The sequence below is a fragment of the Cylas formicarius genome, unplaced genomic scaffold, assembly GCF_029955315.1.
Source record: "Cylas formicarius isolate icCylForm1 unplaced genomic scaffold, icCylForm1.1 PGA_scaffold_3__17_contigs__length_32017465, whole genome shotgun sequence".
NCBI lineage: Eukaryota > Metazoa > Arthropoda > Insecta > Coleoptera > Brentidae > Cylas > Cylas formicarius.
The window spans coordinates 17,948,735-17,966,028 of record NW_026844326.1 but is presented as its reverse complement, the minus strand read 5'-3'; the positions used below and the strand labels follow the sequence as shown (position 1 = coordinate 17,966,028).

The 17,294-nt window shown below is 33.7% G+C and overlaps 1 protein-coding gene and 1 long non-coding RNA gene across 8 annotated transcripts in view; both read left to right on the top strand.

The window, feature by feature from the left end:
- LOC132699119 (cytochrome b5 reductase 4-like) overlaps positions 1–6,407 on the top strand; it is a 103,500-nt gene extending 97,093 nt beyond the window's left edge. For all 6 annotated transcript variants that reach the window (XM_060665631.1, XM_060665630.1, XM_060665634.1 and 3 more), the window contains 4 exons: positions 4,971–5,271; positions 5,322–5,411; positions 5,463–5,589; positions 5,650–6,407. In XM_060665631.1, coding sequence (XP_060521614.1) covers positions 4,971–5,271; positions 5,322–5,411; positions 5,463–5,589; positions 5,650–5,757 — 626 coding nt within the window. In that variant the 3' untranslated portion in view covers positions 5,758–6,407. The remainder of the gene's footprint in view (positions 1–4,970; positions 5,272–5,321; positions 5,412–5,462; positions 5,590–5,649) is intronic.
- Positions 6,408–8,890: 2,483 nt separating this feature from the next.
- Positions 8,891–9,713, top strand: LOC132700033 (uncharacterized). Of its 2 annotated transcripts, none has more exons than XR_009618591.1 (3): positions 8,891–8,973; positions 9,193–9,339; positions 9,400–9,713. It is a non-coding gene; the product is annotated as an uncharacterized LOC132700033 (long non-coding RNA). The 2 variants fall into 2 exon arrangements; XR_009618590.1 differs by having other exon boundaries at positions 9,113–9,339.
- The last annotated feature ends 7,581 nt before the right edge of the window (positions 9,714–17,294 follow it).

Below are 17,294 nucleotides of genomic sequence, written 5' to 3'. Positions count from 1 at the left end.
TAAGGATTAACAGAGAGCAGAGTAATAGTTAATGATCATCAGACTGAAGTTTTACTTTGATTTTCCCAAAAGTTGAGTTGTGTTGTCAACTTTATTGTAGCATGTTTATGAGGTAAAATGAGGAGTACATTAATTTAATATACTATATACAGGGTTTTTCACTTAAAACTCCGCACGCCAATAAGTCCAAAACGAAAAGAAATATTTAATTTATGTAAAAAGTAATCAAAGTGTGGGGTCAAGTAGATATTTCCTAAAGTTTAAAAAATTCGACGCCTGCAAAGAGCTGGGCGTCGCGATGCGTCGAAAAATTATCCGATTGCAGAGACTTTGGAAATACGCGCATACAAAAGTACATATTATTTAAAAACTTTTGTTATTTACTCAAACTTATTTACTTTACCCGTTTCTAATTTCTGATTAACGCTTATTTTTACAAGTATGCAATGAATGTGAGTTACTATGGCAACCATTGTTATCGCAGTTGTCTTAAGTGCAATTACAAACAATAGATTTCAACTATTTTAGTATGATTTTATTTATTACTTTTTATCGATTTAGTTCTGATAACATGATAAATAAATGAAAAAACAGTAAAATACCTACAAGTTAGTAACCAAAATTATTATTGCAATTAACTACATAATAAGACATTTCAAAAATTTTTTTCAAAATTATGTCCATCTGCTCGAACACAACTATCAAAAACTTTTAACAGATGAGCTTGGGTCACTTGTAGGACAGTCCTTCTTGTGATAGCGGCACACGCTGCACTAATTTTGTTAATGAGATCAGCCATATCTTCGATAGGTTCTTCATAGATAACGTTTTTTAGGTAGCCCAAAGAAAATAATCTGGTGGTGTAATGTCCGGGGACCTCGCCGGCCACCTTACCGGTCCATTAGTCCCAAACCATCTATTGGGATATTCTCGGTTCAAATACCTCGTTACTATTTGGGCATTATGTGCAGGCGCTCCATCCTGCTGTAGCCACATATTCATTCTAGTGTCAAGAGGCACTTCTTCTAATAGTTCCGGAAGTGTAGTTTGAAGAAATCTTAAATAGCGATCTGCATTTAAAGTTCCTTCGTAAAAGTAAGGTCCAATCCATTTAGTATGCCGCACCAAACATTGATACTAAAAATTCGTTGGTTACCTCTTTCTGTAATCCAACGAGGATGGTTTTCGGACCAAAAACGACAGTTGTGTCTATTAACGATTCCATTATTTTGAAATCGACTTTGGTCGCTCCATAAAATTTTCGAGAGAAAATTTGCATCTTGGCTATACAAATCGGACAATGTCGCTAAGAAATACATTCTTCTAGCATAATCGCCTGGTTCTAGTTTATGAACTAGTTTACTTTTGTACGGGTGAAAAGAGTTTCTATGTAGAATTCTCCACGAAGAACTTATGGTAACACCGGTATTTTCTTTTATCTCTGATAGGGATATCTTGGGGTTATTATCAACCTGCTGAATTACAGCAGCAGTATTTTCATCATTTGTAGCCGTTCTGTTCCTATCTTTTTTAGGTTTTATGAAGCTGCCATATTCTCTTATGTTTTTACATAAACTTGAAAAGGTTTTTGCATCGGGGTCTCTTCTATGCAGATAACGCCGTGCGTAAACTCTTTTTGCTTCTCTACAATTGCATCTGCATTCTCCAAACACCAGTAACATGTCTACTTTTTCCTCATTGCTAAATTGCACCATTTTCACATAATAATTCTTAGTTTTTTTTAAACCGAACAAATTTGGATATTTCTTGTGACAAAATGTGACAATTTTTTGATACAGCAATAACAACTTACGTTTGTAATTGCACTTAAAACAACTGCGATAACAATGGTTGCCATAGTAACTAACATTCATGCCATACTTGTAAAAATAAGCGTTAATCACATGTTTTATTAATCAAGAAATGTTTACTTTAAATCGGTATAACTTAGAAACGGGTAAAGTAAATAAGTTTGAGTAAATAACAAAAAAGTTTTTAAATAATATGTACATTTGTATGCGCGTATTTCCAAAGTCTCTACAATCGAATAATTTTTCGACGCGTCGCGACGCCCAGCTCTTTGCAGGCGTCGAATTTTTTAAACTTTAGGAAATATCTACTTGACCCCACACTTTGACTACTTTTTACATAAATTAAATATTTCTTTTCGTTTTGGACTTATTGGCATGCGGAGTTTTAAGTGAAAAACCCTGTATATTAATTTCTTCTTTTTTTTTCAAGTAAAAATTTATGCCCTTAAAACAATTTCAATAATGACTGAGAAAAGGTAACTAATAGTAACATTAACAAAAACCACGACGTTACCATGAAATTTCGGGCAACATAGTTTGGAAGATGTTTTTTTTTCAAACTTAAAATTTTTGTTTTAATAAATTACAATTTATTTATTGTAACTTAAAAAATGGGGGATGCTGTATAATTTGGACAAATAAGTTGCAAAGCCAATTCCAACCGAAATTTTCAGTTAGATTAGATTTAGATAAGAATTGGTGGTTCCATTCTAAATATACATATTCCAAAAAGTAAGCAGTCAGGTCTGATATAGTCAAAAGAAGAACAAAATCGAATTTGGGAATAGTAACTACCAATTATCGAAATTGTAACTCTTTGGACGTCGATGTACAGCACGTAGAATTGTTTGAACTTGATACTGAGAGGAAGAGATAATTTTTAGCGTTTTTTTTTTTGAAAATTCTGTATAAGTAAAAAGTAACTTTCTTAAAAGCAAGAAACTTTTGAAGTGGTTATAAAAAGTTGATACTGAAAACAAAAGTAGACCTTTCTTTCGTAATTTGGTTTGATTGCTGATATCTAATAATGAAATAAAATTTTTGTAAGATTGTAATTTATTTAATTATTACAATATTTGTTGCAATAAATCACCCCTAGCATTTTCTACCAAATTTTTGCAGCTATTTTTTTTTCTAATACTACAAAACAAAAAAATATAAAAAAACAGAAATAGGACTATCTGGTAACATCGAGTAAAAAATGTCGTTTCCAACGTAGGCTCACATTATCCATGTTTTTCACATATTCTCCACCGACAACACTCTTGGGAACGTATTTTTAATAGAGATGAAATGGTATCCGAAACTACATGATCCAAAATACTAATGAATGAAGGAGATACAACTGTCTTGCTATGTTAAATAATATAATATTACTCCATATATTTCTGCATTAATGCAAATAACCGAAAATATAATTCCACCAATCAATCAAAGAAAAGAAACACAAAACAATATTTGTCTAACATCAAAGGTTTACAGTGATTTTGATATTTTGGGGACCATTTTTTAAAAAACGCATTTTTTTCTTTTGTACATCATTTTTTATAGCGCTCTAAATTTAAAAAATGTTATTTTATTAATATACATACCTATGACATGTTTGTTGCATGTTACGGATGATTTTTAATTGAATTGATTCCCCATGGCCCAGATGTACCGATACCTACCACCCCAAAGAACTAGAAAACGTCATATCATTAGAATTAGAGGAATCTAATTCCGATCCAGATGAGCGAATTAAATGATTTAATTAGAGATTTGTACCTTCCAAAAGATGCATCCGAATTGTTAGCGTCTAGACTTCGTGACCAGCATTTGTTGGCACCTGGCGCCACATCAAGCTTTTAATGGGATCGCGAAACAGAGTTATGTCATTATTTTACTCAGAAAGGACCGCTATAGTATTGCAACAATGTTTCGGACTTAGTTTCAAAATTAGGAAATGTGCCGCATACAGAAAAAGAATGGCGCCTGTTTATTGACTCAAGTCAGCGTATTTTAAATGGCGTTTTATTCCATAATGATAACATTCGGTACATTTAAAAGAAACGTATCAAAATTTAGGACTCCTTTTGAAGAAAATAAACTACCAAGAACATCAGTGGATGCATTGTGGTTACCTTAAAGTGTTGTACATGTTCCTAGAACAACAGGGGTGTTCTACAAAATTTCCATGCTTTATTTATGAATGGGATAGTCGGGCAATAGATTGGACTCAAATAGAATGACCCTTTAGAACAAGCCTTACACTTGGTAGCAAAAATGTTTTAAGAGATATCTTAGTTGACCCCAAAAATTGTTACTGCCTCCTCTTCATATCAAACTTAGCCCTAGACAAAAATGGATGGTGTTTCAAATATTTGTGCGAGAAATTTCCAGCCAAGACAAAAACAGTTTTGGTTGTTGGGCGGCAGATAAGAACATTATGCAAAGACACGTATTTTCAAAACACAATGACCAATGTCGAGAAAAACGCCTGGGTTTCATTTAAAGAAGTAATTGAACACTGAACTCAAATAGAATATCCCTCTAGAACAAGCCTCACACCACACAAAATGTATTAAAATGTATTAAGAGATAGCTTAGTTGACCCCAAAAAAGTTTTACTGCCTCCGCTTCATATCAAACCTGAAATTCTGAGTATAGTTTTTTCAGAACTTTTTTTTAAAACTAAAATTCCACTTTTTTACTGAATAAAAAAATAAATCACTTCAGAAATTTCGTTTTTTTTTTTCTTTAATATTTGAGATACAATGCATACTCGTGATACAAATGCATAGAATCTAACTAACCAAAACAAAAACATGTGTTAAAAAGTTTAATTTTGTAGAACTGTGTAACCATAAACCCGCAATCTTTTTTGATCGCGTCAACTTGAAATTATTACATTTGCTCCTCCTTGTATCGATTTGTTGTTAATGTGCCGCTAATTTGGACGAGACTAATAAATAAAAAAACAAGTTATCGTCGAAAAAGATGTTTTAGTTAAGCTGTATATTTCGAAATAAATAAGAAGGTTTTGCATTTTCCAAAATAACATATACTGGACATTTTGTTGTTTGTTTTGTTTTTTTAAGATATTCATAAAGACACTAAGCTTCCACATTTAATTTTTTATATGACTTTAAGACAATTTTACCGCTCAACATTTTTCAGGTAATGAAATTTCTAGAAGTTACACGCCGGTCCCGGACTGTTTATTCGACAGACTCATTCCCCACAAAACCACCAAGGAAACTATATGCCTGTTAGTGAAGAGATATATGGAAGGAAACATAAGCAGATTCGTAACAGATAGACAAATTGATGATATAGTCCAATTCAGTAGACCTCTAGGAAATTTTCAGCTTAAGCACGTAGAAAAAAAAGAAACGTTCCTGTTTCTAGCAGCTGGTACCGGGATCACACCTATGCTATCTTTGATTCTATTTTTGCTAGAAAGAAGAGTTAAAAAATGGTAAGCAACACTGTAGGCTTGACGTAACGTAATTTTGTGCAATGTTTTAGTCAATTTATCAGGCTCCTGTTTTTCAATCGATCAGAGAAAGATATTTTACTCAAATCGCATTTTGAAAACCTATCTAAGGAAGACCCCAGGTGAGGTGACGAAAATTAAAGTCGGTCGCCGATTCAAGCATGATATTTCAGATTTAGAATTGAACATGTTTTGTCCGAGCCAAGCAGTAAATGGACTGGGCCGACGGGACATGTCAATCAAGAGTTGGTGGAGAACGCTCTTCAAGAACATCTGCAGGACACAGGCTATACGATAAAGGTATGAGTTTGCACCAAATTAAGATTTTTCCGACTGGCAGCTTTGTAATTTTTACCTTAGGATATCTACGCTGTTATTTGTGGTCCATGTGGGTTTAACTCTGCAGCCGTGGACGTGCTCTTACAAATTGGCCTTGAAGTAGGACAAGTGCACAAATTTGAAGGATAGCACGACGCAAAATTTGATTGCGGTGGTTTTTACAGCAACGCCGATCGAAGCAACAGAAATTTCGTAGGAACTCACGCCTTTATAGAAAATTTCGTTTATAAGATTATCTGTTCGGTGGAGAGAAACCATATCGTGGATGGGAGGGGTTTGGTTTTAATTTGATACTAACAGGAAATACAGGGAATACAGGGTGTGATGAAGATTTGAGGAAGGTATAGGATATATTTCGTTTAATAACTCACCAAATGTAGTATAAAACGCAGGCCTAAGAAATACCAGCTAGGTAGATACATTATAATTCTGTTGTAAAGCATATTATTCTAAAATGTTAATTGTAGTTTTAATTATTGTGGAAATTTAGTTAAAATTGTAATTTCCCATAATTTTGGGCCCCTATTGGGTTCTTGAAAAACTGTTATAAATTCAATCCTTTCGCAATTTTAGTCAAGCATAGCAATAAAAGCTGTTATATGTATATATTTGATATCAAAATTTCGGTTACTTTTACACGTACTTGTTCAGTGCGCAATAAAATATTTTCCCAATTTGTTACGTGTACATATATTATAAAAAAAATGAGTATTTGAAATTTATTGCAAAAATTTCAAAAACACTTTGTATATTACACACTATGTGATAGATCTGCTTACTCTGCAAGCCTTGTATATGTTCTTAATGTAGAATATAAATAAATTAATTTTTTTAAAGAATGGGTTTTGTTTAAAGCTTCAGAATTCCTTTCTTTCGTACATACAATGCGGTTGTCTTCAGTTGGTGTTGAGTGTGGGGTTTGGGTTGTTTACAGAATGACTTTCGTATCGAATGGCAGTCGTTCGATCAATGTATTTACGAAAGAGTTAGTTACCTTATACCAGGAAACTGTGAGAAATATTTCCCAGGCCATAGATGGCGCGAGGTTTTCCAAACTTTAGCTAAAAGGGAGATAAAAGATGAATAACAACCATTAGGAATCGGTGCTGATTTGTTTAAGTTTTGAATAAATATTTAGGCTTCTTTTTAGGTTCTTTTGGTGTAAATTTATTTTTGAAACATTTTCTCGCGGCAAATGTATATTTGGATAACAACAAATCAAATTTTCTGTTTACTAAAATTGTAAAAAAAATATTTTTTCTACTCCCGTCTGTAAAATACTAATTACCCATCGATCTAGCGTGCGGGAAGCGTCACTTTACCACGTCAGTTTCGTTTCCTATGATTCCGAGCTACTTCGGACATTTCCGGGATTTTATCGCGCGGATTTGGGAGCAATCGGATGTTTTCGGAGATATTTCCCACGTTTTCAATTTTGACGTTTGTCAATTCTGAGGGTCATGTCAGTGAATGTATTCGTGTTTTGCGAAAATGCACCCAAAAACTAACGGTCCTTGGAAAAAGTATAGTATGCAACACGTTCAGTAAACTTTGTAACTCACTCGTTTATTAAAAATTCGTGAGTCAAATGCACTTGTTGCATAATATACTATTACGAACTAGTTTTGTTAGTTTTTGTTATTCTATTTACAGAAAGTTAATTGATTTTATACTTCGAACGGATATAAAACTAAGGATTTTTGTTACTTTAGCAGATACTCTACGTACAATATTATTTCATATATCTTTGCTTGATTTTGACTAGGTCTTCATTTGGTGTAGGCTAGGAAAAACCGAAATGGAGTCAACCAAATAAAAAATAATCTAATAAAAATTGAATTACTATTAATGAATTAAAATTAAAAAACATTTAAAAGAAAAAAAAACAAATATTGGAGCATCTCGGTAAAAATCATAACTACTTCGTTTTAAAATACTCATTTAATTCAGTTCTGCGTCCTAAAAGTCACTTTAAATTAAATGGACTGTTCCAATTATGAATGATTCTTTTATGAATTTAACATTTTATATAACAAGTGGACATCTCCGGATTTAAGTGCCTCTTCTCAAATAGCCGGACAGAATTTGAAATGCTCAAAGTTTACGGGAGAGTTTAAACGTAAACCCGACAATTTACCAAAACTAATTTAATACTGTTGAAAAGATTAACTCAACTGGAAGCGATTTAAACAAACGCTTACATTTTTAATATTACTAGCCATCGAAATGAATCATGGGAAATAAATTCATATCTGCTGCATAATTTGTGCATAATGTACGATTACCTGTCCTCTCGTTCGTAAACAAAAATAAATCCGCATATCCCAAAGGTTTAACTATATAAATCCCTGGCGGTCTCCTTTTTTCCGATTATGTTTCTCGTCTCCATCTCAACGAACGTAACCTAGATTTAAAATAAATTTTAATACGAAACCTGGAGCTTAGTCGTCCTTTATTCAAATAAGTTTTAATTCTGTCAGGAGGACTTTGGCTTGTTGAAATGTATTTATTCCGGGTAAAATAAATCCTGTTTGTTTGGCCCGTAAACACATTTGGAGTTAAAGTAAAGTTGATTTCTTAACTTATTTCGATAATTCGGATATTAAGCGATTTGTTAGCTAGAGTGTGTTATGTGAGTACAAAAGAGTTAACTAATTGTTAAATCGTAAGGGGAAGTTTTGGCTTGATTGGACACACATATTTAAATAAATTAATCAAATAATAAATATTAATTAACTACGCCAGCGTAACTGGATTTTTTATGCAAACTGAAGTTTAAAGATTATTAAAGTTTTGTTTAGTTTTGGTTAGTAAGTGGTACAACTACGTTTTTATCTTACGCAACTGTTATAGTATATTATGCAACAAGTGCGGTAAACAGCAAAACAGCATTTGACCCACGAGTTTATTTGGCATGAGCGGAGGGAGTGCTTAATAAATAACTTTGTAATAACAGATTATCCGATTACTAAATTTCGTATCATTTAAACAAAATATTTACTAGATGTCATTAATAGACAGAGAGAGATGTACTACTGGATATGTCATATATACAACGGAATAAATACAATTTTAAAACGTTATGTTGTTTATTTAACTTTTACAATTGATCATTAAGTCATTTATTTGAAGAAAAAGACTGTAATTGGAATAGAAAAATCATCTAAGGATAAAGCATTTAAGAGGATTAAATATTTAAGATCATATAAGCAAGAAGAAACAGGACCTAACCTTCAATTTTGTTTTGTTTGTACTGATGAGACATGGATATTTGAAAATCGTACAATTGGTCTTGGCAAGATATTAATATAAAAACTGTAAAAACCGCTGAAGTTCATGAGGACGGTATGTAATATTTCTATGAGAAACTGAAATTATAAATGTCACTTTACTCACCCACTAGACCACTAGATTTTAATTGTAGCTTATAGCACGTAATATTTAAGTTGTCTGATATATTGTATAACATTTTTTTGCGTATTAGTTTTTGGGCACATTTTTGCAAAACAATATGAATTCATTCACTGACATGACCGTCAGAATTGACAAACGTCAAAATTCAAGGCGTGGGAAATATCTCCGAAAACATCCGATTGCTCCCAAACCAGTGCGGTAAAATCCCGGAAATATCTGAAGTGGCTCGGATCCGTGGGAAACGAAACTGACGTGGTAAAGTGACGCTTCCCGCGCGCTAGATTTGTGTGTAATTAGGTATTTTACATACGTGAGTAGAAAAAATATTTTTTAATATATTTTTGAATATGTACATAGGATCTCATTGGAATGACAACATATAATCTAATAAATGAATATGCACCCCAACCAAAGACGATATTTCTACGACCGCAACCGACTTTGGCATATGATCGGAACATAAATAAACTGCAAAACCTAGTCTAGTTACCTGGCAAATACAGTACATGGTTATGGTACAGAACTATAAAAAACCAATGAATCGTTTTGTTTACAAATGGCGATTTCATTTAATTAGTAACAAGGAGCAGAAATCTTACATGGTTATTAGGTTAGACGGCAAACAAGTAAAGTTTCATAGCTGCACATTTTACACCTCATCCAATGTAATTTTTTAAAGTATCTATTCCAAATATCCCTTGAAAATGTCTGTAATTTCTCACTCTACACCTTACACTGTAAACAGTAGCAGTGGTAGTTTATTCAATAATAAGAAAACTATGAAATCAGAGTATGCGACACTAGCTCTTTAAATTTAATTTGAGTTTAATAGAAGAATACTAATATAATTAGATAGATTGAAAATCAAAGATTTACAGTTTATAATTTTATTCTTTTGTGAGTGATCTACGTTCTAATCATTAAGGAGTAAAGTGAAAATAGAGACCCACCGCAAAACACTGAAAACTAAGATTATTCCAGTAAGCTTACGCGCTTGCCCGTGGCACTGATCAAAAAATACCTGTTTAGATACATAGTAAAATTTTACAAGATAATTCACTGGTTAGATTCAACAAACAAACATTTTTTTTTAAATAGTTAATTCTCGAGTGAGTTAGAGATCGTGTGTGTAATTTGGGTTCATGAAACTAATGGTGAACTAATGTCGCTGAATTTCTGCAAATGAAAATGTTTGTAACAAAAATTAATAGGAAACCTTTTTGCGTGTGAGTTGGCAAAATATAAAACTTATGATACCGAAATCTTGTTAGCACTTATACTGAAATGAAAAAGTTTTGGGGCATGAATTTGTGATTAGCAATCTTAATGAACCGGGAACCCCTTGTAGACAAAATAATCAGTCGGCTGAAATAGTTCTTAGAGTTTTTTTTGCAAATGATATAATTTCAATGACACTTGATGTTTAGTTTTGGCTATAGGCCGTCATCACTTGGCTTTTGTTGGACTATTATGATTAATTAGGTATTGGAAATTAAGCGAGTTTAATTTATGAGCAATAAAAATATGTTATCTATATGTCTAGAGTTTGGAATGGCCATTCAATTTAGTTTTTCTTGTTGGCGAGTAATTCCTGACTTTTGCCTAAAAGTTAATTAAATTGGAAATTTTCTAGTTTTAATTCTTGGTGTCTCTAACTTTGCTTCCTCAAGAGTATTAAGGACCAAAAATAGATGATCGCGTTCTGTCAATCTATTTTACCTTGCCAGGGTACAGAACTAATCTAAAATATTGAACTTGAACAGTTTTTGAAATAAGAAATGATATATGCTTTGCTTGTTTGTATCACCTATTAAACAAAATCGGTATTGTTAGTTAAGAGTTCGGACTCGATATAAATGTTAAAAAAAGAACAAGTTTATTATATTTAGCCGAAATCTCTATGAAGACGAACTGCTTGACGGGATCACAATAGAACATATGGAAAGTAGAAAGCACTTTTTTGTCACGATAATCTTATCCTTAAATTGCGGTAGTGAGGTGCTTTATTTGGTCAGTTCTTATGTATGGGGTGGAATGCTGGACTTTAAAGCTAAGTTCAATAAGACAGTTTGAAATGTGAACTACTGACCAGCCAGGGTGGGGCGACAAATAATTGTAACTGTCAAATGTTACATAAAAAAAATTACCATCTCTTCCAGCTAATCACGACAGGAGAAACTGAAGGCACGCGGGGTCTTGGTGAATGGAATCTCTGATGATAAAGTATCTCATCTCTGCTGCTTCAATTTTGCTCTTGTTCCTATCTGACAATATCCAAGACTCGGAGCCATATGTAAGGATTGGTCTGTAAATTGTTTTGTAAACTTTCATTTTGGTTCCTTGCACAATTTTCTTTTTATTTATGAGTCCCTTATTTGCCTTTTCTATTCTATTATTTGATTATGTTTCCTATCCTCCAGTTTCTTCGAACCTAATTCCCAAGTAGTGGAAGCCACTAACTTATTCTATTTGTGTCCCACGTATTCTAATCTCTAATTTCTCTTTTTCATCTGACACTGCCATAACTTTGGTTTTATTAATGTTCATTTTCATTCCGTTTTTTGTTTGTATCCGATCTCAATTATTTAGATTTTTGATTTCGAGGTTCCTGCTGTGATCGTTATATCTTCGGCGAAGGCACATTCCCATATGTTCGTACCCTCTAGTTGTAGGTATCCAATGTAAACGTCTTTTGATCGCTGTTCTGCCATTCTAATTAGATCGTCCATACAAGTGATGAATTAGTTATTAGACAATTTCTTGTTTCGTTGTATAAACATTTGATAACGCTTGTCAGTTTATTGTCAACCTTTCTGGCTTGTAGCCTTTTCGAAATTTTTATTCGCGGTACTTTATCAAACGCTTTTTCCATATGTAAGAATGTATACTGAGTGAATACGCGATCCTGGGTGCTTCTGCCTTTCCGGAACCCACTTTGCGTTTCTGTTAGAGTTGGTTCTACTTTTGATCGTAATCTCTTTTCAACCATTTTCTCAAACAGTTTCAATGGTATACATAGCAGTGATATTCCTCTATAATGGTTGCAGTTCCTGTTATTTCCTTTTTTGTGCAGCGGTAGTATTAAACCCATTTTCCAATCTTCCGGTATCTTTCCTTCTACCCATACCATTTTTTAGCTGTTTTATTGCCGTAATTAATCCTAAATAAGAACTAAAAGTTCAGATTTTCACGACATTATATATTATGACATGACAATTGTTTCGACAACACCGTGTCCTTATCAAATGTGTTGTCGAGACAATTGTCAAGTCATAATATGTAATTTTTGATAAATGGATTTTCATTAAGTAAAAGCCACCTCAGTTCAAGTAATTAATCCTTCTCTCGTTATAAGTTATTCATTTTGTTCTGTCTCTAATTGTTCTACCATTTGTTTACCTTCATATTCTGTCTTTTTGTCATTTGTTTTATTTCCTGAATTGAGCAATTTTATGTTGTGTTTACATTTTAAACTCCGCGAAATATTGTTCCCCCTGTAAATAAAGTCGTAATGATGTGCATCGGATGCACGTTCGCTTGACTCGGAGCTGGAATAGATAAGAGGCAACAAATTTGGGTCGGAAACAACATTTTACTACCTGATAACACGGACACAATTTTGCGTTCGTTGTTGTCACGTAACGTCGTGAGGGGCGAAATGAAATTGCGAAGTAACGTTGCAGACTCGAACCCGGAAAAATAGGTTACCTCCATTCACTACTTTGTTATCATAATAAAGATATCATTCTTATGCGGTTGCATCGGAGACGTAGCGCCTTTCACGCCTCGATTTTGTGTCGTTCGATTCGCTACATAAAGCAGTCCGTTACGGTTCCGTTGAGATAGGGGATGAGATATATTTATCAAATTTTCAGGAATGTACATTACATGTACATGTACACTGTTAGGTTGTCAACTAGCGAATAATACGCACTAATTTTTTATTGAAATTGAGTTTCTTCTTCTTAACATGCCCTACACGTAGTGCTTTGGCGAGTATCTCAAGGGCAAAGTTCTACTTATTTTCACCTGTCCAATGTTTTATATTAAGCAGCCAGGAAATCTGCTTACGACCGACACCTCTCCTGCTGTCGATCTGTCCTTGTAGTCACCTCTGAGTTTTATAATTACTTAAAAAATATCTCTGTCTACGCCAGCTTTTCTAAGAACCTCCTCATTGCGAATACGAACCATGAAATTCGTAGAATTCTCCTTAATGATCACATTTCGAATGCTTCTAGCCTATTGATTGACGATGTTTTTAGGGTCCAGGTTTCCATGCCATAAAGTAATATGGACCATACATAACACTGCATCATTCTATAACGGATCTAAAATGAAAGAGACTGATTATAGAGGAAGGGTTTGAACTTAATAAATGCTTGTAGTGCACATGCAGGTATTCATACAGATTACTGCCTCGTTCTATGCTTTATTCATTTTTGCTGTTTTAAGTGCATTGATGACCTCATCTTTCAACATAGGTGGGACAGATATTCCCTCTGTTGGGAGTTTACAAATTGGTTGGGGTGATTTATCTACTCGTTTTGCTTATTTTGTATTCTAGATTTATGCTGTTTCAGATATAAATGTGATATTTCTTTGCCTTTTTTATGTAAGCCAAACGAGTCCCCTTTGTTCTGTAAGGCTCCAACTTCATTCTTCATTCTTCCATTCACTGTTCTTTTGCTATTCACATGTTAACCCGGATTTCTCGTTGAATTTGGGTATACATAGATTGATCTGATTAGATCTTACACTGCCGCCAGACTTCCGTCAAATTCAGAAACTTGCTAGTCAACCATTCCTGCTTCTTATGCTTTCTGATCTTTGGTGCAATATATCTGTTTAAATGTACAATTGTTGATTTAATACCATGCACAATGTATTCATTGATATTGGCATTCTCATTTATCCCATCGGTTTGGAACGTGGCAAAGTTCAATCTATCATTTATAATTTTATCGCACATGTTTCTACTGTTGGTATCTATCATTGTGTCTAACAACATTTTACTAGACTTATATTTAAGCTTCGTTAATTTAACTTTTACGTTAGCTATGAGCGAACTGTGATCAGACGAGATATCCTCACCTGGATATGGTTTGATTCTGAGATAAAAGTCAATCTGATTTCTAATTATTGGACTTGGGTTATCTTCTAGTGCACTTCAAGTGTATAAGCCTCGGAGAGGAGAAATTGAGTTTATATAGTTATTGATACAATAAAATAATTGTTATATTGAAATGAGAAGAAAACCTTGGTAGCAACTTTATCTTGAAACAAATTTATTAAGAAAGGTTTTTTCGGGATAATTTTTGTAATATCTAATTTCAAAGCGTAAATATAGGCATAGCGTAACGTGTTAAACTGTTGTTTATTATTTAAGAGATTTTTAACAAATATTATCTAGTTTAAGAAATTGATTCAAGCTAACAATTTAAGATAACCGTTAGATCATCATTATTCATGTGTTCTGTGTTTTGAATATTTCTTTTTAGTGTGTTTTTGTGTTCTCTATCGTCAACAATAAATAAAATTGCCATCCTGTGTAGTCATTTAATTAATTTTTAAATAACGGTCAACGCAACGGTGGAGCTACTAATAATTAATAAATTGTTATAAAAGCTGTTATAACAGGATTTACCTTTTGTGGTAATTTAGACGAGTTTTGTAAAAAATTCTCGAACCATGGTTAACGTTTGTTAGAATAGAGGTTCTTTGCAAAATCGGGCATTGCTAGCAGGGGCGGGCAATGTAAAAATTGTCTAATTAAAAAGCCACTCTGTCTGCATTTAAAGATACTGCCAAACTAACATATCCCTAATTATTCATTATGCCCTCTATATACTTTAATCTAAAACTTGACTTTAAAAAGACATTTTAGAATTTAATTTCAAAATTGGTGCACGGTAGTTTCCTTGTGTTTTGTTTTATGCAGCTTCCAGACAAAAATATTATTCTGTATATATAGTCAGTTTTGGTTAAGATATTTTGAAATGGATGATAATTATTTAGAGATAAACGATACTGAGTACTCAGGAAAATGTAATTGTTGAATCTTCTAACTGGAAGTAAAGAATACTTTGCATAATAATATTAGTTGTATAATGTTGGTATTTGGTGTTGAATTAAAACATTTACTTCAAAAATCATTTATATCCCAATCAATAGCATGAATCGATTTTTTTTGTAATAGTTAACATTTTTTATACGTAGATATGCAAGGAAAAACATTTTATATGTACTTTTCATCCTTCTGTTGCATTTGCTTGTCTCTAATCTATTTGATGGCAACATTGGCATTGAACAAAAACAAGTAAACAAGAGAAGCCGACATCGCTTGCTGACGTTTTGGATTCAACAAAAAAAAAAGATTTTTTAGAAGCATTGCTTTAGAGGTCCACAATCACTTGACCCGGATTTCAGGTTTGTTTGTTTAATTAGTCCTTGTTCAGTTGGCAAAATAGCTTCCCTCGTGTAAGATAATATAGGAAAAATTTAATTTCTGTAAATTTTAAACCTTGTTATCAACATCCTTTTAACGCGATCAATCGTGTCTCCAATACGACAATTATTCAAATGTCTGGCTGAAAAAAGTTCAAGCTCGCACAATAGCCGCGTGATATTTCCTTTCCAAATGTCCGAGAAAGACGACATTTTAATTTCGACAAAGCTGCTCCATATTCCGTACCCGTCGACGCTTATCCCCTTATCGTCAAAGTGCAACCATAGTTTTCGCAATTTGTTGACGGTCTCGGGCAAAGAACTTTTTATATTTTGCTGTTAAAACTGGGAGATTCTCTACGAGAAAATTGGATGGCCACGCGACTGTTTGATACGTTCAAAATTCTTTTAGTGTAATTGTGTAGCCGGTGAACGCCAGTTTCTTACCACGGTAAATTCTAATGTACAGTGTTATGTTACGCGACACGGAATATTGCGCCTAGAACAAAAGACTTTTATTTTTGTTTTTATATTGGTTATCCAATACTGTTGCAAGTATCAAAGCTGGGTTTTTTTATCAGAAGTCTCTGTATGCTACAGTTGATAACAACTAAACTTCAAGGATTCTTAAATAACTTCAGAGTACAGTAAGGTGACACGGACTCGACAAATCTAATATCTCTGGAACATGTTTTTATTTTTCTCCCAAAATTGCACCAGTAAACTGCCTACGAACCAAATGCTAGAGAATAATAGCTCTTGCAGTTAAATGAGAACAGAACAAAATATTTCCAAGTAATTGAACCTCCATGGAATGTTAGAGAATAATAGCTCTTGTAGCTCTTGAATGAATTTTAACCTCCACGGAAGAGTAAGGAGTTAGATGTAGGACCACCAGGCCTCATCCGCAAGTTGGTGGATCACTTGCTGAGTATCCATTCGCTGTTTAAGGGGCAAAATATAAAATTGGGAGTATGCCGTATCAAGATCTAATAAACCTACAGCTCTGGACTGTGCTCTGGAGCATATCTACAATAGCCTTAATCACAAAACAGCCACATTAGGCTTATTTTTTGATTTGAGCCGCGCATTCGACACTGTCGATCACAGCCTGCTCTTAAAAAAACTGGAAAATATGGGCATTAGAGGTCCAGCAAAATCATGGGTTAAATATTACCTGTCCGAGAGAGTACAACAGGTTGTGATCGGCGGTTCAAAATCTAGCCCTCAATATGTAGGCAGAGGTACCCCTCAAGGCTATGACCGCTCCTCTTTAATTGTTTAATTAACGATCTTCCTCAGCATAATATAGATGCATTATTTGTACTGTATGCAGATGACACAAGCATTTTAGCTACAGATAAAAACAGAGCTAATTTAAAAGGGGCCGCAGAACCAAGGGTCACGAGGGTGAATGAATGGCGTCGCGTAAACGGACTACAATTAAATAAATCTAAGTCAATAGCTATGGAAATAGTCACAAAAAATACTCGCGTTGATTCCAGTATTCTTCTCCAATTAGAGGGACGTTCTATAGAAAACGTGGAGGCTACTAAGTTTCTCGGTCTTTACATTGACAACACACTTACATGGAATCATCACATCGACAACATATTGCCCAAATTAAGCTCCTGCTCATACCTAATCCAAAATATTCGAGATACTGTATCCATTGACGTTTTAAAGCTGGTGTACTATGGGCTGTTCCAATCAGTGATAGGTTACGATATTATCTATTGGGGTCTAGCCATTGCTGCACACCAGGTTTCTTAGCACAAAAACGTGCTATTCGTTACACTATGCGT